General features: G+C 36.7%; 1 protein-coding gene across 3 annotated transcripts in view; it reads left to right on the forward strand.

Moving 5' to 3' along the window:
* The window catches only part of itsn2a (intersectin 2a), a 42,635-nt gene extending 21,008 nt beyond the window's left edge, over window positions 1-21,627 (forward strand). Inside the window, exons 8-40 of one of the 3 annotated variants that reach the window (XM_084090585.1) lie at window positions 1,840-1,982; window positions 2,089-2,152; window positions 2,909-3,046; window positions 3,138-3,232; window positions 4,387-4,686; window positions 5,133-5,266; window positions 5,398-5,538; window positions 6,062-6,146; window positions 6,268-6,407; window positions 6,888-6,968; window positions 7,749-7,885; window positions 8,083-8,360; window positions 9,971-10,092; window positions 10,176-10,339; window positions 12,055-12,127; window positions 12,250-12,428; window positions 13,120-13,175; window positions 13,276-13,442; window positions 13,802-13,835; window positions 13,937-14,058; window positions 14,690-14,786; window positions 14,930-15,121; window positions 16,818-16,939; window positions 17,030-17,136; window positions 18,395-18,578; window positions 18,863-18,961; window positions 19,104-19,271; window positions 19,378-19,587; window positions 19,692-19,813; window positions 20,327-20,409; window positions 20,496-20,579; window positions 21,073-21,246; window positions 21,329-21,627. In XM_084090585.1, the coding sequence (XP_083946711.1) occupies window positions 1,840-1,982; window positions 2,089-2,152; window positions 2,909-3,046; window positions 3,138-3,232; window positions 4,387-4,686; window positions 5,133-5,266; window positions 5,398-5,538; window positions 6,062-6,146; window positions 6,268-6,407; window positions 6,888-6,968; window positions 7,749-7,885; window positions 8,083-8,360; window positions 9,971-10,092; window positions 10,176-10,339; window positions 12,055-12,127; window positions 12,250-12,428; window positions 13,120-13,175; window positions 13,276-13,442; window positions 13,802-13,835; window positions 13,937-14,058; window positions 14,690-14,786; window positions 14,930-15,121; window positions 16,818-16,939; window positions 17,030-17,136; window positions 18,395-18,578; window positions 18,863-18,961; window positions 19,104-19,271; window positions 19,378-19,587; window positions 19,692-19,813; window positions 20,327-20,409; window positions 20,496-20,579; window positions 21,073-21,246; window positions 21,329-21,486 (4,453 nt within the window). In that variant the 3' untranslated portion in view covers window positions 21,487-21,627. Of the gene's footprint in view, window positions 1-1,839; window positions 1,983-2,088; window positions 2,153-2,908; window positions 3,047-3,137; window positions 3,233-4,386; window positions 4,687-5,128; window positions 5,267-5,397; window positions 5,539-6,061; window positions 6,147-6,267; window positions 6,408-6,887; window positions 6,969-7,748; window positions 7,886-8,082; window positions 8,361-9,970; window positions 10,093-10,175; window positions 10,340-12,054; window positions 12,128-12,249; window positions 12,429-13,119; window positions 13,176-13,275; window positions 13,443-13,801; window positions 13,836-13,936; window positions 14,059-14,689; window positions 14,787-14,929; window positions 15,122-16,817; window positions 16,940-17,029; window positions 17,137-18,394; window positions 18,579-18,862; window positions 18,962-19,103; window positions 19,272-19,377; window positions 19,588-19,691; window positions 19,814-20,326; window positions 20,410-20,495; window positions 20,580-21,072; window positions 21,247-21,328 lie in introns of all 3 variants that reach the window. The other 2 variants (XM_084090586.1, XM_084090587.1) reach the window with 2 other exon arrangements.
* The last annotated feature ends 1,040 nt before the right edge of the window (window positions 21,628-22,667 follow it).

Consider the following 22,667-nt stretch of genomic DNA (forward strand, 5'->3'; position numbering starts at 1 on the left):
ACTAGAAGTTTGCGGTAAATAAGAGTGTGTTTGCTGACAGAGTCCTTGAATAGCACAGCTGTCTCCTTGTATCTTAATTGGATCTTGTTAGAGTTCCTCCGAGAGTCATCCAACCTCCACGTGGTGGTACAGAAGCATGTAATAAACCCACTAATACCTGCTCAGTGCCTTTTTAAAAATGAATTTGGGTCTAAGGCTGGGCAATATGAATATACACAATTTGGGATGATTATCCTGGTGATATAAAATTAAGCAATATCATGTACAGTGCTGGTCAGAATGATTTGCCCCCTTGGTAAATATGACCAATGATGGCTGTAAAAAATAAATCTGCATTGTTTATCCTTTTGATATTTTATTTTAAAAAAAAATGCAAAAATCTAACCTTTTATTGAAGTAAAAGAATTGAAAGTGCTGAAAACATTATGAAACTTTTTGCAACCTCCTTTTTCCAAGATAACAGCTCTGAGTCTTCTCCTTTAATGCCTGATGAGTTTGGAGAACACCTGACAAGAGATCAGAGACCATTCCTCCATACAGAATCTCTCCAGATCCTTCAGATTCCCAGTCCAATCCATGTTGGCGCTTCTTCTCTTCAGTTCAGCCCACTCATTTTCTATAGGGTTCAGGTCAGGGACTGGGATGGCCATTGCAGATGCTTGGTTTCGTGCTCAGTGACCCATTTTTGTTTTGATTTTGATGTTTGTTTTTGGATCCCTGTCCTGTTGAAAGATCCAAACATGGCCCGTTATAAGATTTCTAGCAGAGGTTGTCAGGTTTTGATTTTTGATCCATGATGCCATGTATCTAAACAAGATGTCCAGGACCTCTGGCAGAAAATTAGGCCCACAGCATTAAAGATACAGCAGAGTATTTCATTTTACACATGGGGTACTTTTTTATCCCTGTATGAACCAAACCCATATTAAGTGTTTGCTGCCAAAAAGCTCTTTTTTTGTTTGTTTCATCTGCACTTTTTTTTAGGCGTAAAGTTTCAATGAATCATTTCAAAACTTGATTCAACAATTCACTGGTGCCATTACTAAGAAATATTAATAGAAATTGTTCATAAATAAAATATCAAATAAAATATTAAATGTTTTAGTGAAAATATATGTAGAGAATCGTCAGAATCATAATTTGACTCACATAACCTGACTCTACATGTTATTTTAGTTATATCTTACACTCTCTCCCCCTCTCATCCTGTTTTTTTTTTTTTATCATTCCAGCCAATGCCGAACTGCAGAAGGCAACTGAATCCTATTAGTGTTATTTCAGAATATTTAAAAATCCATAAACTGACAGCAGTGAGTTGGAATACTGGAATAATTGCTCATAATTATGAGTTTTAATTAAGATTTTTAATGGTCCCGGTAGTGGTAATTACGGCCCTAACAAGGATTCAGCATTGCTCAGACATATCAATTATTAAAAGTATGATGTCACAGCAGAATCTCACAGCACTGGAGGAAAAGCTGATCTTGCAGCGAGCCGGAGACTTGTTGTCTTCTTTATCATGGTTCATGAAAGGATTATATTAGTGTTAATGAGCAGCTGCTAAATGGAGCTCATTTGAAAATAATTCTGCATGCAAATGCAATTTCTGAATTAAAGAGTGCTGTACAAATAAAAACTGTCAGGAATTATCTGAACACATGCATGATTTGGATAATCAGTATGATCTATATTTAACATTAGTTTGCACATTCAAGGATGTCATACATGTATTAATTAAGTGCAATACACAGTAATATTTAGAGTATTAATAAGTAATTTTATTTACTAGAGAAAATATATTTGGATAAATTTATCACTTTTTTTTCTAATTTCCCACAGTTCTAACTCTTCCTCCACCACCTCCCTTGCGAGTAACTCCCCCAAAATGAGCGCATCTGATTGGGCGGTGCCTCAGTCGTCCCGTCTGAAATACCGGCAGCAGTTCAACAGCCTGGACAAGCTGATGAGCGGATACCTGTCAGGTGAGTGTGTGTTGTAGATATCAGGAAGCTGAGGGAATGGCAGTGTTTGCATATGATAGTGTGTAAGCATCTCTGCATGTGTGTTATGCGTTAACTCTGTTTGAAGGTCCCCAGGTCAGAAATGCCCTCACAGCATCAAACCTCACGCAAACACAGCTTGCCACCATATGGTGAGTTCACACAATATTGCACTCACAATATAAATTTCAAGAAGAACATTGCTTTGTAGACATAATTTGCATGCACTTCCTCCCCCCTTTTTGCATGACTTTTTTTTGCAACACAATTCGTTTCATGTATGCTGATTTTGATAAAAAAGAATAATATAAATATATAAAATAATAGATAAATAAAGACATGTTTGATTAGGATGCATTTATTACAATAATGTTGATATAATATAAAAAATATAATATAAAACACTATATCCAAGTGCAAAAAAATCTAAGCCTAAAAATAGGCTTTATTTTATATGATCATTATTGATGTATAGAGCTGTATGCTTGTTCATTACACTTTGATTTAACTTAATACATTTTAATGTGAGTGGGAAAATTAAACATTTTCCATACATTTTATTTTTAACTTCAGTTATGGTGAAAGATAACTTATTGTATTTTTGTTTAATGCATATTCTTTTTTTTCCTTTTTTTTTATTGTATGAGATAAAATAAAATAAAAATGCCAGATACTTGTTGAAGACCCCTGCATTAATCTCTTGCACACATTAAACTCTGGATCACATTGTATTGCTCTAAGCGGTGTGTTAAACACCTACTTCCACAGTGTTACGTCTGCTGTTTAGGTGCCAGTTGGATAATTAGAAGTTATAATTAATCTATTTATTATCTAAAATGCTTCCAGGTTAAACACAAATGTGTGTGCTTGTGCATGGCTATATGTACAGTATATATCTCTATCTGCAGGACTCTTGCTGATGTAGATCGTGATGGGCAGTTGAGAGCAGAAGAGTTTATTCTAGCAATGCACCTGGTTGAAATGGCCAAGACTGGGCGGCCTTTACCACTGACTCTACCTCTTGACCTCGTGCCACCTTCACTGAGGTAAGACACACACAGACCCGCCCACGCTGAAATGACAAAGTTATGAACGAGACCATGTTTAATTGCGTGAGTGTGTGTGTTTGTTTTTCAGAACAGCGAAGTCATGTGATCTGCTGAACGGACCTGTTCCTCTGATTAACACAGAGCTGATTGAGCCAGAAAATCCTCAGAAAAGCAAGAGCTTTGGTATTTGCATCTACATATACTGTACATAATAGTGATCAACAGATTATGGATGTTCAATATATTGCCTATATACAGTATATATACACAGAATTGCTGTAATTAAAGATTAAAAAAATTGTGTTGCATTTTAAACTTCGTGCATTTAGTATCATGTTAATGTATTTATCTAGTTCATGGTGCTCACATTGCAAAGTTAATAATAAGTTCTAAGCTTTTAATTTATAGTTTTACTACAGGTAGGACAATACAACATTTAGTTGAATTTTCGCTTCTAAACCTTTTCAGTTTTATGCATAATTCAATTTTTATTTAAAAAAAAAGTACAACTTTACACACCTCTTGCGTGCACAAAGGCTGCATTTATTTAATAAAAATACAGTAAAAACAGTAATATTGTGAAATATTATATGATTAAATACAATTTAGAAGTTAAAAGATTAAATAGATAAAAATATTTAAAAAAGTATTGAATTCCTGTGATGGTGAAGCTAAATTTTCAGCATCATTACTCGGTGTCATAGAAAATCATTTCTATATTTCTATAATCATTCTACATATTCTAATTTTGTGGTTAAGAAACATTTCTTATTTTTAATGTTGAAAACAGTTGTGCGGCTTAATATTTTTGTGGAAACCGTGATGTATTTTTACTTTAATGAATATAAGTTCATACGAACAGCATTGATTTGAAATAGAAATCTATTAAAATCCATTAAATCCATTAATCCATTAAAATATCCTTTTGACATCGCTTTAATGCATACTTGCTGAAAAAAAGTATTCATTGCTTAAAAAATAAAAGAATTCTTACTGACCCCAAACCTTTGAATCGTAGTGTGTGCTAATATATATATATATATATATATATATATATATATATATATATATATATATATATATACACAAGTAAGCAAATACATGCTCCCATTACAAACACACACTGTCCTTATTTCTACACAGTATTGTAAATGATCCTTCTAAATAGAGCTGATTCAGCTGAACAAAGTCTCTTCTGAGCTTGTGTTGAGATAAAATGCTGCTTTATATTTACCTCATGATATAGTCTTTTTTTTAATATATGCATATATATTAAAATATTTGTATTGTGTTGAATTAGACACTTCTTACCTCACCTTTTTGTCTCTCTCTCTCAGTGTCATTGGAGGATAAACTGAGAGAGAATTTCCAGAGAGGAAATGCAGAGCTGGAAAAAAGACGTTTGGCTCTGCTGGAGGAACAAAAGAGAGAGGAGGAGAGGAGAAGAGAAGAGGAGAGGCGAGAGGAGGAGAGGAGGCAGCAGAAGGAGAGGGAAGAGAGAGAACGGAAGGAGAGAGAGACCCGGGAGATGGAGCTGAGGAGACAGAGGGAGGAGGAGAGGAGGATAGAGAGACAGAGAGAGCTAGAACGACAGAGAGAAGAAGAAAGACTGAAAGAATTAGAGCGACATGAGGCAAGTGGAGCACACAAGGGCAGACAGAGGTTGAACGACCACTAGAATATTACTGAAAAGCCTTACGTTGTTTTCCACATGCATACATGTTTTATAAAGAAATTGTTTATAAATTTGGACTGTCAGTTATTAAATCATTAAAATAAAAAATGAAGATATTAAATTATTATTACAAATCTTAAAGCTTGCAGTTATGATTTATGAATTACTCTACTTGTATGCACTATTTCATGGCAAAGTTTAATGCTTCTCTAATGCTGGATTTCATTACACAAGCAAATGTTGTGTTAAATAATTTGCATTAGATATATTTTATTAAGTGATAAGTTAACCCTAATATACACTGTACCAGTGGAGTGGTGTCCCAATTCACATCCTTGGAAAGGGAATGGGAGTGTAATTATGTAGAATATTCAAATAGTCTCCTTCTCTTATTGCTCTCTCAGGAAGCAGAGCGACAGAGGCGAATGGAATGGGAGAAGAGTAAACGAGTGGAGCTTCAGACACAGAGAGAAAAAGAGCAGAGCGACATACAGAGACTTAAGGACAGGAAGAGAAGTCTGGAGATGGAGCTGGAGGCAGTGGTCAGATTGCTGTTTCTTCTTTCTATTTTTTCTTATTCCATATGCCTGTTCTCCATCCAGTCTCTTCTCTGTGGGATTGTTGGTTATATTATATTATAGATTAAAAACATTTCAGTCTTTTCTTCTCCTAGGGTAACAAGCATAAGCAGATCTCCGATCGGCTCCGGGACGCCAAGAGTAAGAGGCAGGTCCAGACGGCCGAGCTAGACCTGATCAATCAGAAGAGAGAAAGCCGTATTATGGATATCAACTCCTTAAAGTTGCAGTTTGAGGTTTGTTGTGTTTTTGTTGCATGAAGAGCATAGCATTCGTTATTTTTAGGTCATACTGTACATGCATTGCAAGGAAGTCCAGTTCTCTTGTTGTTCACAATATATATATTTTTTTGAAAGAAATTAATACTTTTATTCAGGAAGTTTGCATTATATTGATCAAAAGTGACAGTAAAGGCATTTAAAATGGTAAAAAAAGATTACTATTTCAAAGAAATGCTGTTCTTTTGAATGCTGAAAAAGCAGCACAATTGTTTTGATAATAATAATAATAAATGTTTTTTGAGCAGCAAATAAGCATATTAGAATGATTTCTGAAGGATCATGTGACACTGAAGACTAATGGCTGGTGAAAATTCAGCTTTTCCATCACAGGAATAAATTACATTTTTAAATATATTCAAATAGAAAGCAATTTTAACTTTTCACAACAGCATAAGATACTTCTTTCAGAAACATTAAAAAGTCTTACTGACCTCAAACTTTTGAATAGTAGCCTATATAAATGTGTTTTTTTTTACAGGAAATTCAGAGGCAGTTGAGTCGTTTTGGTCCTGAGAAGCAGCAACTGACAGACAGACTTCTACATCTAACCCAAAACAACTCAAGTGAGCACTTGCATAGACCTGAAGCAATCAATGAACAGACTACGTGGATGACTAATTTCATTTGTGTCCATTTCATCCCTCTTGAACCTGACATATTCTCTCTTTCTTTTCCCCCTTTCAGGTCCTTTGATAAATGATGTGAAACAGAGTGTGTGCGAGAAAGATCTGAGCTGTCGGAAGCTGAAGGAGCAGCTGGATGTTCTGGAGAGAGAGACCACTGCTAAACTCTCACAAATGGAGCAGTACAACAGAGAAATCAAGGTCAGCGGCTTCTCTTACATTCCCAGTGTAAACCTCGTCAACATTTAAAGTGCCGTGTTTTGATTAAAGCTAATGTGGGTGTGGTTGGGGACTTGCTGTCTTGGAAATTATTTTAAACCTTAATGTCCCTGTGAGGGACTCACTTGTTCTCCATGTTCCTGTGATTAAAACCTACAGCTCAACTCCCAGCCCTGAAGGCAGAGGATTGAGCACTTCATTACACACTAACATTCACACAGCTCACAACACTAAAGAAAACACACTATCACTAACTCACTTCCTGCACCGGTTGGTCGGATCGGAAACCTGAGCATTATACATGTGGCACTCAGCTATTGTTCAGTATACGCCTAATGTTTTCTGCTCCAAGCCTCTCTTTTTTTCTTTCTTTGTGCCCATTTTTATAACCCCCTCCCCCCCACACCCCTGCTGTATCTCTCCTCTTTCTTCTCTTCCTCTTAACTCCGACTGTCTTCATAGTTTGTAGATATGGATGACTGTGTGCTTCAAGGACTTCTCTCTTTGCTGGGCTGCTTAACCAATCTCTTCCTTCTAATAAAGGTTGACCTCTCTTTATCGTTTCTTTACTCACACTCATCTCAAAGCTGCCTGTCTTTCATTCATTTCACTTTTTGCTCTAATTATTCTCCATGAAAGAAGTCTCACTTTACCCATACTGTACTGAAATGAGATCTAATGTCTGACATCGTGACCTCATAACATCTTTGTGTCTGTCTGTGCCATTTTCATCACTTCACAACATTTTCTACTCACTGCCTAAAAACTAACAAACAACAGTAAAACTAATGGGATTTTTGTTTTTAATGTTTGAAACATTTATTTTTGTGTAGAACCAATTGACAAACAAAAATTAGGCATTAAAGACCATTTAACAGCAATCAGCATATCAGAATGATTTCTGAAGGATTATGTGACACTGAAGACTGGAGTAATAGCTGCTGAAAATTCAGCTTTGCCATCACAGGAATAAATTACATTTTAAAATATGTTCAAATAGAAAACATTTTAATTTGTAATAGTGTTTCACAGTATTGCGGTTTTACTGTATTGTTGATCAAATACAGCGTTGTTGAGCACTTTCTAAAACTTTTAAAAATCTTACTGACCCCAAACTTTTTAGCGGTAGTGTTATATATTATATTTTGCCACTTAGAATTCCTCAGTACCACTCAATAGTGGTAAGTTGATTAGTTTGGGCAGTCAGTAAAGCTGAGCACAATGCAATACCATATACTCTATATTTGAAACCATACCAAATAATTTTATGATTTGTTATAAGCATGAATTAAATGTTGAAGGATTGTGTGGGTAATGTTGCAGGAGTTGAGACAGAGGCAGAGCCAGCAGCAGGACGTCCTAGAGCAGCTCAGGAGGGTAAGATCTGAGAAACTCAAAGAGATACAGAGGCACAGGAAAGAGGAGGAGGAGAGGAAGAGGAAGAAAGAGGAGGAAGCAAGGTAAAATTTTGCTCTCAGACAAACACGCATTTAACTAACTATCTTCAGTGTTAGTTGTACACACACACACACACACACACACACACACACACACAAATTTCTCCTCTTGTGACATTTTTCAGCAAATATGCCCCCACTTGTAGAACCCACTCATGAATGCTGAGACTCACAGAAACATTTTGTTCATGTGCCTGTAGACAGGCGATGCTGGAGCAGGAGCGTCTGGAGCAGGAGGAAGCAGAGCGGAAGAAGAAGCTTGCCCAGGAGCGAGAGGCCAAACTCAGGGAAGAACAGCAGCGGCAGGCCCAAGCCCGACTTAAGGAGGCCCAGGAGCAGGCACGGGAGAAAGAGGAGAAGAGGAGGGCAGAAGAGAGAGAGAGAGAGAGGGAGGAGAAGGAGAGGGAGGAGAGAGAAAGGAATGAACTGGCGCTGCACACTCAGCCCTCCATGTCATACAATAGCACAGAGAACAAAAGTGAGTTTGATTAAGTGTGTGTGTGTGTGTTTGTGTGTCTGTGTGTGGGCGAGTACGCATTCATCCACTTGGCCATGAATATGATGTTTTCATTCTGTTCATTGTAATGGGTGTCATTACTCTCACAGCTTCATGATTCACTTTAATTACCTCCCATTAATTATCCGAGTTACTATAACAGACTCCACTAGAATGTGAGTGTTTTGAGAGAATAAAGGTAATGGACTGCTAAACATTTGTGGCATTTCATACAATATGTATGTATTTATATTTTCATTTCATATCATACACTGAACTAGGGGTGTGCGATATCACAATTATTGATCGTGGACGATTAAAATGTCTCTACGATCTGCTTTTGAAGAAATATCGTAGTATCGTGCCACAGTGTATTCTATCAGTTTCAGTTCCGGCGCCTCCGTCCCAACATACTGTACAATGCGACCTACATTCACATCACATGTTAACGCAGAGGTAGAGTTACACTCACGGGATACTGCAATTCACAAAAGTTCATTATTTTCATGTGCTTTAAAGCTTTGCTGGTTAAACATTTCATTCTCGTGTTGATGCGCTGTTCTAACATGGGCTTTTCTGAGTGCATACAGCCGAAGCACACAGGCACTAAAAGCCTGTCAAACAGCGTCTGGTTACTGGACTAATTATCTTTCGAGTATTTTTGGGTTAATACTGTCAAATACACATGGTTTACGTTAACACAGTTAGTTATGTCTAAAGTGAAAGCAAACATTTGAGAGAAAATCGGTTGCGTGCCGGTCTTAAAGTGACAGTAGCCTAATAGTAAACATGCTGCCGTTTGTCCTTAAAGGGATAGTTCACCCAAAAATGAAAATTCTGTCCTTATTTACTCACTCTAATGTTGTTCCAAATCTGTATTAATTTCTTTCTTGTGCTGAACACAAAAGAAGATATTTTGAAGAATGTGGCTAACCAAACAGTTGCTGGTCCCCAATGACTTCCATAGTAGGAAGATAAATTCTCTCTGCGTCCGTGCCGGTGTCCATGCCGGTCTCTGTGTCCGGTGTCCGTACCACTCTCCGTGTCTGTGCCAGTCTCCGTGCCTGTGTCCATGCTGGTCTCTGTGTCACTTTTGGGTGAACTATCCCTTTAATGTTAATAAAACAACAAAAAACAAAGAGAAAATCACTCATGAAGGGGTGAATTATCCCTTTAAATAACATTATAATAGACATAATAAGACATAATTAAACCGAAGTAAGTATTAAAGGGTTAGCTCACCTAAAAAAAAAAAAAAAAACTGTCATCACTTACTATTTTTCTTCCGTGAAACAACATTTGAAGTACTGGTCGCTCTCTTCCATAAAGCTGTTTGTCTTCTGAGTCCTGTTTTGTGTGAGCAACAGACTCAAATTTATCTATTTACACTAAGTGCAATCAGCACACCTCGGGCTCAGCAAATGCAGAGATCAGTATATTGATTATAGATATAAGATGATGATTGCTGTGGGATTTCTGTTTGAATTTGTTTTTACATGTTGAAACATGCATTTGTAGATGTGCTGCCTTTGCTGAATAGTTGTGATATGTGTGTTATCTGTTTCTAAGGCGATTATGTGTGTTCTTTGCAGTTTTGCAGCCAGTGGTGACCAGTGAAGACACATGTACTCCCCTCACCACCTACAGAGCTCTCTACCCCTTCACAGCACGCAACTCTGACGAGCTCACGCTGGAGGCGGACTGTCTGATCCATGTACGTCAACAAACATTTACTCATGCAGCTGTATATGTACTTATTCAAGTACGCATATAATTTGGCTTCCTGTGGATCCACAGGTAGATGAATCAACAGTTAGGGAGACCGGCTGGCTGTATGGGAGTTACCGTGGTAACAGTGGCTGGTTTCCAGAGAGTTATGCTGAGAGATGCAGTAAAGAGAGTCAGATTGAACAGACTGCACCAGTTACACACTCCACAGCGCCCTCTACCAACTACCCTGGGTATGCCACTAAAACTGCTCTGTTACTAACTAGGCTGTGCAATTTAGCTTAAAAACTCCACTTTTCAACATTTTTAGTACACTCTAAAAAATGCTGGATTGTTTTAACCCAAGTTTGGGTCAAATATGGACAAACCCAGCCGTTGGGTTAAATTTTTAAATCGCATTTTTAATCCACCGTTTGGGTTTCTCCATATTTGACCAAAAATTGGTTTAGAACAACCCAGCATTTTTAGAGTATATTAATATATCAATATAAATATATATATATTTATTTAAATCAGATGAAACCGAACAGCCATTGTAGCCTAGTAGATAAACAAATATTAATAATTTATTAATGTTACACGCATGAAGGCAAGGAAGAATAATATTTATTAATTTTCAGCGGTATGCACAAATAAAACAATAAACAGCAATATATTTTTATTAAAACGTTTTCACTAATGCATAAAAAAAAGTCACACAGAGCTAGGGTGACCACCTGAATATTGCTCTGTGTCAGGGCAGTAGATGTGATTTTGCGTGACAATGCGGGACACATGTGGAGAGATACATTTACTACGATTATACTCTGTAAATATTGATTTACATTAGTTGGAAAGCCTATTTTCCATAACATTGGATGATAACATTTTATATCATCAATAAGATTTGTTAATTGTGACCGGCTCTGTGACTGTTACTTAATTTGCCCAGGTTCGAGTGATACAATGTAATTTACTCTACAGGACCTATTCAGTCTGCTAAATATAATGACCTTAGTAACAGGTTAAAAGGTAGGTAGAAATATAATCAATAACAATAATTATAAGAAATAAAAATCACATTTTATATTAAAATAAATATCCTTAAATATTTTTATTAAAATACTTTATTTGTGGGAAAATCCCTTTCTACGAATGCGTTGGTTGCTTATTTTTCCGCTCTAGATACAACGTGACGGCTGAGCAAATGGATTTTTAAACGGCAATCACATTTTTTTAATATTATTTTTCTTATTGTGGCATTTTAATTTCAGGGAAGAAATAAAATGATACAGGCATTATTAAAAGCACTGCACATCTTGCGGGACACTGGACAAAGCTCCCAATTGCAGGGACAGATGGTCACCCTACTCCTTTGCGAACATTTTTGAATAATGATGCAGCATATATACAGTACAGTGTATGTATATATTTGAATATATACGTGAGGGTTGAAAGACAAAGAAGGATTGTAAAACTAGTCTAATCACCTTAAGGAAACTTAATAGCCAAATAAAAAGGGTGATATTACTTGCAAAATCACAAAATTCACAGTTTTTTATATAATGACAAAAAAATAAACACAAATTTATTGTGAATATTCGATTTATCAGCCAGCCCTATGACTAACACACATACTGTTTTGATGAGCTTCACATTTATAAGCTGCCAAAATGTGGTGTTTTGGTATGTGTCAGACATTCAGGAAGAAAAATCTGATTAGTTTAGTCTGTCACCCCTCTTCTATTATTAATCAATTATTGTGAAAGACCGCTCCGTCAGAGGAGGGTAAGATACAGCAACATTCGGTAGGTGTGACATCCTTGACCGCTATTGAGCTGGTGGGACATGATCTGAACAGACTTAGTTTTTTAAATTTTGACATTTAAATTTGTTGTGTTATTAGTCTTTAAAAAAATATTTAATCCATATATTTTAGATAAATAAATGAATGTCAAATCTTTCCTAGAATTCCTCGGGTGGACATAGAAGGGCCGACACCAACACACACACCGACGTCTACAAACACGCAGCACTCACAGGTTGGCATGTGTGAACATATACACACCCCATCTATCTCACATACATTGTTTATTTGATCATTGAGAGAAATATTACTCCGATCATTGCCATTTGTTAGAGTATGTGTGTGTTTGTGCTGTAGGCTGTCGCTCTGTGTGAGTGGAGCGCTAAGACTGACAGTCACCTGGGCTTCACTAAAGATGACATCATCACGGTTCTAGAGAAGCAGGAGAACTGGTGGTACGGAGAGCTCAACGAGAGCCGGGGCTGGTTCCCTTGCTCATATGTTTCCATGGTTACCACCAATAACACACAGACCGAGTAAGGGATGAGATTGAGATACCTCTCACTTTACCTCACAAACATGCAATAATTGCATTAAATAATAATTGAAGTATCTATTCGAAGACAGCTGATTATTTATCATTTTATTTTTATATTTTATGTAAAATCAGCATAAAATGGAAATTGCAATCGTTTTTTCTTCCCTATTTTGACATATCTGAGAGAAACAGGTTGCCTGTCACTCACATGTAGTAAACGCCAGTTAACACGCCATCTGAGAAGAGAAGAAATATAGTTGCAGGTGGGAGGGGAAGTTATTGATTAAATTTTAAATTAAATTAAGGTGTCATTTTTTATTAAATTAAAAAAAGAAGAAGATGTGCACAGATAAATCAGTTTTAAGTATTACAATATTCCAGTTTTGATTTTGATGTTTACTTTAATATTTTGTTAAACAGCATTTAACCCATTTTAGATAATTATAATGTAGTAGGTCAGACTTTTATTGACAGCTAAATATACATTTTCCACATATACTCTGTTTCTTCTACCAAAAGATGGCAGCTAGATTTGTAGTACTATGTGTGTAAGTTATTATCTTCATTTGTTTATGTTTTTATCATTTTGGAATAAATGTATTGCATTTATTTAGTAACCAATACATATACAGTAGTCGCAATTTGATGCCGAGCTAAATCTTTTATGTTCTTTTTCTTCTCTCTTCTAGGCCATTATATTCTACTGTGGACGAGATTGACGTTTCAGATTCTGCTCTGCTTGAGGGTGAGGAGTCAGTTTATGTTTTCATAGAACCATCTCTGGTCATTCAGATGAGATATTATGAGGTTTTTGTCATGCTTTGTATTTGATTTCTCCTGATTAGAGTATGTGGCTCTGTACACCTATGAGAGTCCGGAGTCAGGTGACCTGACGTTCTGTGCGGAGGATGCTGTTCTGGTAACAGAGAGGGAAGGAGAATGGTGGAGAGGGTGCATCGGGGACCAGTCTGGCCTCTTCCCTTCCAACTACGTTAAACCCAAAGAGTCCGATGTATGCATATTCAGATAATTGTATATATATATATATATATATATATATATATATATATATATATATATATATATATATATATATATATATATATATATATATATATTATGTATTCATATTTACCATATGAATATAAATTATTTATCAATTTACAGACACCATATACAGATAATTTATTTAATACTAAAAATGGTCATTTTGTTTATGTGTGTTGATACTTTGATACTAATTTGAGTACTACATTCTTTTGAAGAGAAACGTTTTAAAAGATGTTGCTGTTTTAAATGAAGCTGAATTCATAGACATTTAAGTTGGTATGTATTGTCATAATGGTGTACTCACTGTATTATCTTTTTTAGACTGCCAATCCTGGAGTTCCCAGTAAAAAGCCAGGTGAGATTTGAGAGAGTAGTACCATAACATGGAAGCAGAAATCAAGGCTGGCTGTTTTACATTTTAAACATGATTAAATTGTGCTCTTTATTGGTCCTCAGAGATTGCTCAGGTCACTATGGCCAATGCTGCCACAACACCAGAACAACTGAGTCTGACACCTGGTCAGCTGATCGTGGTGCTGCATAAGAACTCAAACAGCTGGTGGCTGGGGGAACTACAGGTTAGTATATATTACATAACCAGACTTCACCTTACCAAAGGACATCGTTTGCTTAAACTGCAATATAGTGTTCTTTCTTTCTTTATTGTATTTATATAGCACAATTTAATACAACTATAGTTGCCCAGTGTGCTGTACAGAGATAATACAATTTAATACCAAAGTACAAAGACAATACAAAATAAAAAAATAAAAAAAACACAGAGAAATATAACTCAACACCTAGAAGTGTATAGTTATACAGTACATACAGTATATACCTGTACAGTTATACACTGACTACTGCTCTAAATAATGCTAAAATAAGGCTAAAAATAATATATATATATATATTTATTACATGGCTTGGTTGAATTCTAATGTAGAATGCGGTCTGTTATTTCTTGGTAACAGACTGCTGCTAAGTATAACACACCGTTGCCATGAAAAACAGAGCGTTGCTATGGACGCAGGATTCTAACCGTAGAGACGGAAGTCTCTAATCACATGAAGTCTCTTGACAAGTCTTCAGTGTCACATGATCCTTCAGAAATCATTCTAATATGCTGATTTATTATCAATGTTGGAAACAGTTGTGCTGCTTAATATCACCAGCTTTTAAAAAAACAACTAAAAACGTTTCTGTTTGTAGGCACGGGGTAAGAAGCGTAAAAAGGGCTGGTTCCACTCTTCTAATGTCAGATTACTGGAGGCAAACAGTGGCAAAATAACTCCTGCACCTCAACCATGTGAGACACACACACACGTTGTCATCATACTCTTTCATTCACAAGCTTTTGTATGTGGTGTTGTGTGTGTGTTGTTTTCCCTCCTCTGTCCCATTCTGCTACATCCATCCATTCTCTCTGTCTCTCTCCCATTCCCCCTGTAGTGTGTCAGGTTATTGCAATGTATGACTACAAAGCAGCCAGTAAGGATGAGATGAGCTTCCAAAAAGGTCAGCTGATCACCGTACTCAACAAGGACAACCCTGACTGGTGGAAAGGAGAGGTCGCAGGGGTCACAGGGCTGTTTCCAACTAACTATGTGAAGATGACCACAGAATGTGATCCCAGCCAGCAATGTGAGTACTATGAGAGTTAATTTATCCGTTCCTGTTTCCACATCAGAGTTCAGAGATGTTCATTTTGGAAAAGGGTAGAGAAAATATGAATTGAAATTAATTGAATTTGAAATAACCTTTTAAAAAGACTATTAGTGAGACAATGTTCACGCACACAAAATATTTACCCAACTATGTTCTTTAAATCTGATTACAGAAAAGGAAAGTAAGAGAGATTTTTTTGGCCATAGTCGTTCGTTCTTTCTTTCTTTCTTTCTTTCTTTCTTTCTTTCTTTCTTTCTTTCTTTCTTTCTTTCTTTCTTTCTTTCTTTCTTTCTTTCTTTCTTTCTTTCTTTTTTATCGACATGTTCTAATATATACTTTCCATTCATCCCTTCATTATTCATTCTCTCATCTGCCTTTATCTCCTTTCTTCCACCTTTTTTCCACGCCTCATCTGTGTTTTATTGTAGGACGATAGCTCTGGCCCCTTCTTCCTCTTCCTCCTCTCTTTTCTGGGCCAATCAGAACACTGCTCTGGTCCAGGAAGCAGCCTCAAGCACGCCTTCAGGATTTAACAGTTCCCCTTCAACTATTTCTGTTTAAACTTTACTTAAATAGCAAACAAACACATCAGTTTACCCCACTGGCTTCAGGACATTTTTTTTCTTTCTGTTTATGTTAGCTATCAGTCGCTCCTTTTCTCTGTTTCTTTTAAGAAGTGACAAATTAATGGGGCCGTATCTTGAGCATATATTTTCCTTGATATATTTTAAATAAAAGTTCTCTGTACTATGTAAAAAATATTTTGTAAATTTCACAACTTCCCAGTCATCATTTACAGGATCATTTACAGGAACTAAGCTGCAAGAATGGCTCATTATGAAATCCTTGGATTTCTGACATAGTTAAAACCTCAAAACATTAACCTAGTAGTACCTATACCCACATTTGCCTATTCAGTGTTCAGTAACTTAACCTGCCCAGTCCTGGTGAGGTAATAAAGAGGATGTAGGATAGATATTTCTATTCTTAACAGTAAAAAAAGAATAAATTGTGAAAAACTTTTTATTTTGTATGCATTTTTACTTAGGTCTTTTTCATTTTTTCATTATTATTATTATTATTTTTAAACATATTTGAACTTTACTGAGCCCAAAATCAAATGTGTATTCCAGTGTGCCAGATAACTACAGTATTTCTTGTATCAATATCTGAAAATGGTGTTTGGCACCAACTAAAACAGCATGTTTGGGTACAAGAACCTTGACTAACATTATAGATGGACCACAGGGTAAATTTTTTAATAATAATAAAAAATATGACATGGCCCCAGTGAACGACCCTTTTAGTCAAAAGTGAACTAACCTTTCACACAAGCAAGTACTGTTTCATCAGCACAATCATATATTTGTAGATCACAGGATTGTTAGTCTGCCTCTGCGTGTTAAATGAACTGATGACCAGAAACATGTGTTGCCCTCATACTTGACCAGCTATGCAGCCGGCTAACAGTCATGACCTTAGAGACCATTAGACTTCACTCTGAATGTCATACTGTAACCTTTGCTCTGGATGCATTTTTGTATGGAAAGTATTCTCAATTATATGAAGCAGAATTTCACAAATAAAGTTTTCAATTGTGACATGCAGTGATGTGGTCGCTGATGAATGCGTGTGCGTGCATGCATGTGTGTGTTTGTGTGCGTGTGTGTAGGGTGTGCTGATCTGCTCAGTTTAGACTCTATGTGCACTGAAGAGAGAAAGAGACAAGGCTACATCCATGAGCTAATTCAAACAGAGGAGTCCTACCTGGAGGACCTGGAACTGGCAGGGGAGGTAAACCAACAGTCATTTCAATAGACAAAATGTATGACATATCTATGCTATGCTATGTAATTATTATTTCCTGTGTGTGTGGATATTTAGGTGTTCTATAAGCCAATGGCAGAATCAGGGCGGCTGACGGAGGCTGAGATGACCCTGATCTTTGTGAACTGGCGGGAACTGATCATGTGCAGCACCAAACTCCTAAAGTGAGTCAACAGTGACGGCTAGAGGCAGTTTGTGAAACTGCAAATGCATGTGGTGGATGGTTTGGTATGGTTTGTTTTTGTGTAGTCCAATATTAATTAATTTTCCAGTTCTTTATGATGTTTACAGTACATGGTTAAAGGCTTTGTAGGAAACCATTTACCTTACACTTGGGACTATCAAATAGCAACCAATGGATGCAAATGAAAAATGAAAGAAATTAAATATTTAAGCAAATTTGTTCAGGTTAACATCAGATAACTGAATTAGGTCAGTTATTATCAGTATGAATGTGAGTGATGGAACCTTTTTTAATTCTTCAATATTTTTATATTGGTTTGGATTGGTTTATTTTATTGGATTGTTTTCAGACATCTTGTCAATACTACAATGATGTATTCATTTATATAATTTAAAATACATTTTCATTAAAATCTTTTAATAAAAATAAAAAACTCACAGTTTATATATTTTAAAACTTAAACATTTTATATTAAAAATAGTTACAACAACAGAGTAAAAATCACATAACTACAATTGAGTAAAAATTTACATTACAAATAACTATACTAGAGTAAAAAATGACATCACAAATAACTACAAAGCCCCTTTCACACAGATATTCCGGAAAATACACGGATAAAGTGACCCGGGATTTGACCCGGGTTCGTTTGAATTTGGTTCATTCACACTGCCAGTGATTTTCCGGAATCAGAGAGCGTGTTCACACACAACCCGTACAAATTCCGTAAAGACACGTGACATCGATGTGACTTGTAATGTATCAGCAGCATCTTAAGTTTGCTTATGAGCTGCAATTTCTCTCTCTAGAAACCACGCTTGTCCATTTTTTCTCTGATTCGATCATAAACTTGCGCATTACGTACCGTTTCACAGCTGGCGAACGATCCCGGCTTCAGCGTCATCACTACAACACGGCATTATTACGGCTTTTGTTCACACAGCGCGCAATTTGCCGGCAAATCACATTAAAATAACTATATTAGAGTAATAAATGACATTACAAATAACTACAATAGAGTAAAGAATTATTACATTAAAAATAGCTACAACAAGACAGTAGAAATAATATTTAGTGTATCATTTTTATTAGTTGGCTACACCTTTAAACAGGCGGAGAGGACACTAAAATGGTACACTAATAGACAATTTCGTATTTCAAGTACATTTTAATTCCTAGGCAAACACACAAAAAAACAAAACAATGTATATTATACAGTATATGTGTATGTGTTTCAGAGCTTTGCGTGTCCGTAAGAAGATGGCTGGAGAGAGGATGCCGGTGCAGGTGGTGGGTGATATCCTGTCCTCAGAGCTCTCTCACATGCAGGCCTACATTCGCTTCTGCAGCTGCCAGCTCAATGCTGCAGCCCTGCTGCAACAGAAAACAGACAAGTCACCTGACTTCAAACTCTTCCTGAAGGTAAATGGAGTTCTAATAACAGGAAAACTGCACTTTCTGGTGGACACTTTTGTGTACTTTCGCACAATAAACAATTTTGGTCTAGTGTTGGGTCGCTGTTCACTGATCAGTGTCCTGAAGCAAAACCAGTTGTGTTGTCCATTTTCCACACTAGTCCACAAGATGGCGCTGTAAATACTACTCTCTCGTGGGCTAGTGTGGATGACTTCACTGTAGCAGCGATAAGACTTTAATTAGGCTCTTATCCTTCTCTTCCTTCTGTGTTTTTTCACTCTTCTTTGTAGAAAATTGCCAGTAATTACCGTTGTAAAGGAATGCCACTGTCCAGCTTCCTCCTGAAACCCATGCAGAGAATCACACGCTACCCACTGCTGATCAAGAACGTACGAGAAGCTGTCCTCAACTGTGGAAACTTTCACAGAATGATAAGAGAAATAATAGCATGATACATTTCTTTAATTCTGCATTATTTGTATGACTTTTATTTAAGCCAGTCATTGTTGTGTCTGAAATATGTTTGTGTAGATTCTGGAGAACACCCCTCCAGCTCACGCAGATCACGCGCACCTGCAGGCGGCTCTCGAGCAGGCCGAGGAGTTGTGCTCGCAGGTCAACGAGGGCGTGAGGGAGAAAGAAAACTCCGATCGGCTGGAATGGATCCAGAACCATGTGCTGTGTGATGGACTCATTGAGGTGAGACTGCTGCTGTTGACCTTTTTGCGCTACATGATGCGCTACATTAGCTTTTATTATGTGTTTTGGTATTTATGAAAATGTTTTTGTTTTATTCTTGTTTTAGCACCTCGTTTTTAACTCTCTGACGAACTGCCTGGGCCCTCGAAAACTGCTGCACAGCGGCAAACTACATAAGACCAAGAGCAGCAAAGAACTCTGGGCATTCCTGTTTAATGACTTCCTGCTCCTCACTTACACCTCCAAACAGTTCTCATCTGGACCAGAAAAACCCTTCAATCCCAACTCAAATGCACAGTACAAGATGTATAAAACGGTAAAGCAACACGATTGGTTAGATGTCCCTCAGAGCTTGCACTTAGCTGTATTAGATTGTTTTGTGTTAAATGTCTTTTTCTAAGATAATCTTTCTTATTCTAGCCAGTGTTTCTGAATGAGGTCTTGGTCAAAATGCCCTCTGACCCTTCTAGCGACGATCCAGTTTTTCACATCTCGCACATTGACCGTGTGTACACACTCAAGACTGACACCATTAATGAGAGGTACACGTACACTTTCAAATTAAAATACTTAGAGAAATGCCTAAAGGCCCGTTCACACCAAGAATGCTAACTATAACGATAACTATATTAGCATCCACCAATGATAATGTTGATTATTATAAGCGTGCACTGCAGTTATGTCATTTTGCTCAAACTCTTTAAAGCAGGATTGATTCTGATTGGCTGTCAATGTTTTTTTATCATTCATCAGCTGGAAAAAAATAATTCTGAAAAGTGATTCAAATTATATTGTTATCGTTATAGTTGTGGTGTAGACTTTCCTACTCTCATAGAAATTAACGATTATTAAAACTTTATCGTTATCCTCCTTGGTGTGAATGGGCCTTAAAACTTGCAATCATACACACACTTAAAGAGTTTCACTGAACTGAACTAAAGTGAAATAAAGAGTATTATTCTGTAATGAAGCAAAAATACTAATTTATTACAGTAAGTATCTGTTGTGCAGTATATAAATTACTAATGTTATTGATCACTTTCATTTTAAATCAGGACAACATGGGTGCAGAAGATCAAAACAGCTTCTGACCTCTTCATAGAGACTGAGAAGCTCAAACGAGAGAAGGCATACCAAGGTTGAGATTCAATGATGGCTATTAAGAGTCAAAATCAATGTGATTGAATGCAGCATTACTGATAAAAGTCTGTGTACGTTGTTTAGCTCGCTCTCAGAAGAACAGTGGAATCGGGAGACTGTTAGTAACGGTCCTGGAGGCGACAGAGCTGAAGCCCTGCAAACCCAACGGTTCGAATGAACATGCACAATCCTCACTATATATATATATATATATATATATATATATATATACACACACACACACATACACACAGTTAAGTCCGTATATATTTGGACACAGGCTCAATTTTCATAACTTCATATGCCACCAGAATAAAAATAAAATGAAACACTCAAGATGAATTAGAAGTGTAGAGTTTCAGCTTTAGTTCAGTTGGTTGGAAAAAAAAGACAAGTAAAAATCAACTTTTGAGTCAGTTGCCCAATTATTTTTGGTCCCTTAAACCTTTCCTCCAATTTGGATGTAAATAAGAGAAAAATTTTTAAAAAGCTGAGTGTGACTTTAAGCCCATATTCAGCTTTTTGTACTATGCTTTTGTTTTGCTCTTCTAGTAAAATGAATCTAGATGTAGGAATGTTTAGATATTAATACTGGAGATCAAGACAAAAATACTAAGTAGGAAATGATTTTTGCAGTGTGTGATGTGTTGTGTGTTTATAGGGAAGAGTAACCCATACTGTGAGCTAACAATGGGCGCTCAGTGCTACACGTCCCGCCATCAGCCCGACACGCTCAACCCCAAATGGAACTTCAACTGCCACTTCTTCATCAAAGACCTGTATCAGGACGTCCTCTGCCTCACTATCTTTGAGAGGGACCAGTTTTCTCCTGACGGTGGGATTCTACACGGCAACACGCATACAAAATATACACACACAAAAAAACATATTTTCAACTGATTGTGATTTCAATACAGATTTTCTAGGTCGTACTGAAGTTCCTGTAGCAACAATAAAGAAGGATCAAGACGGTAAAGGCCCATTGGAACGGCGTCTGCTGCTTCATGAAGTTCCAACTGGAGAGATCAAAGTGCGGCTTGACTTGCAGCTCTATGAGCAAACACCTCACATGTGAACGCCACATCTGCTTCATTTTTAGCACTGCAATATTAAACACATCACTTAAAACAAAGTTTGTTAATTAGTGTTCATATTTAAAATTGAACACTCCTGAAATGGAAAAGGTAAACCACTTAACGGATGTTTACATGCTGTGTAAAATAGAGGCTGGTAGAGTCATATTTACTCTCACGCTTAAGGATGATGTTGTATGATGGGGAAAACTCGGGAATAATGTGATGATTTGGTTTGGATAGGAACTGGTTTGTATCTTGAATTTTTTAAATTGCATTTATAATCTGAACATAATCTGTGTGACCACAGTTGACTTTGATTAGGTGTTCTTTCTGGCCTTTCATTCTTTAAAAGCCAAAGATTGCTATCCCAGCTAACAAAATGTTTTGCTAATGTTCCCTTTAAGTTATGAACATTTTTCTAAATGTTCTCTGGACGTTCAAAACGTCGGGTTCTTTGTTTTAAAAACTTTTTTTCCCCTCGGTCATGCAATCGTTTTGGTAGTAATATTTAATATCCAACTGTAGCATTTCAGAACAAAACGTATAAACAATGTTTAAAAAACATTTTTGTGCTAATGTTTTGAGAACATTATTAAAGACCTGGGCTGAGTTTCCCGATAACGTTGTCTCTTAGCGCGCTACGAAGACTCTTAAGGTATAACTTAACTGAAGGTATACCATTTCTAGGCGTGTTCCCCAAACTATACCTTAGAAAGATGCTTAAGATATACCTTCTTACGTGCGACGTTACCCGGTGCTGTCCGTGGCGATGATGCTGAATTGGTTGATATCGATGACTCGAGAATCAATTATTCTCCCGTGCAGGGGCTGTTTATGTGAGAAAGTGGTGATCTTTATAAAATAAGCACTTCAGAAATAGTTGAAATTGCATTTATTAGGACTCATGGGATATTATAAAAAATAATCCAAACTATAGTAGCCTATAATAGCCTTGCCTACATATTTTAAAATTGTATATATTGCTGCCATAATAACCATTTAAATTATTTATGTACTTTCTTCCCTTTCCCATTTTTGTTCGCTGAGGTGGAGCTGCGATGAAATATTGTTCTTGTAAATACTTTCCAGCATTTCAGTAAATAAAAGTGTACGTCACGTACGGTGCTCGACAGTGATCAAAAAGGGTTTAAACAGTGGATTTTGAATCTCTTCTTGTAAA

This window comes from Abramis brama (genome assembly GCF_963993115.1).
Source record: "Abramis brama genome assembly, chromosome: 18".
Lineage (NCBI taxonomy): Eukaryota > Metazoa > Chordata > Actinopteri > Cypriniformes > Leuciscidae > Abramis > Abramis brama.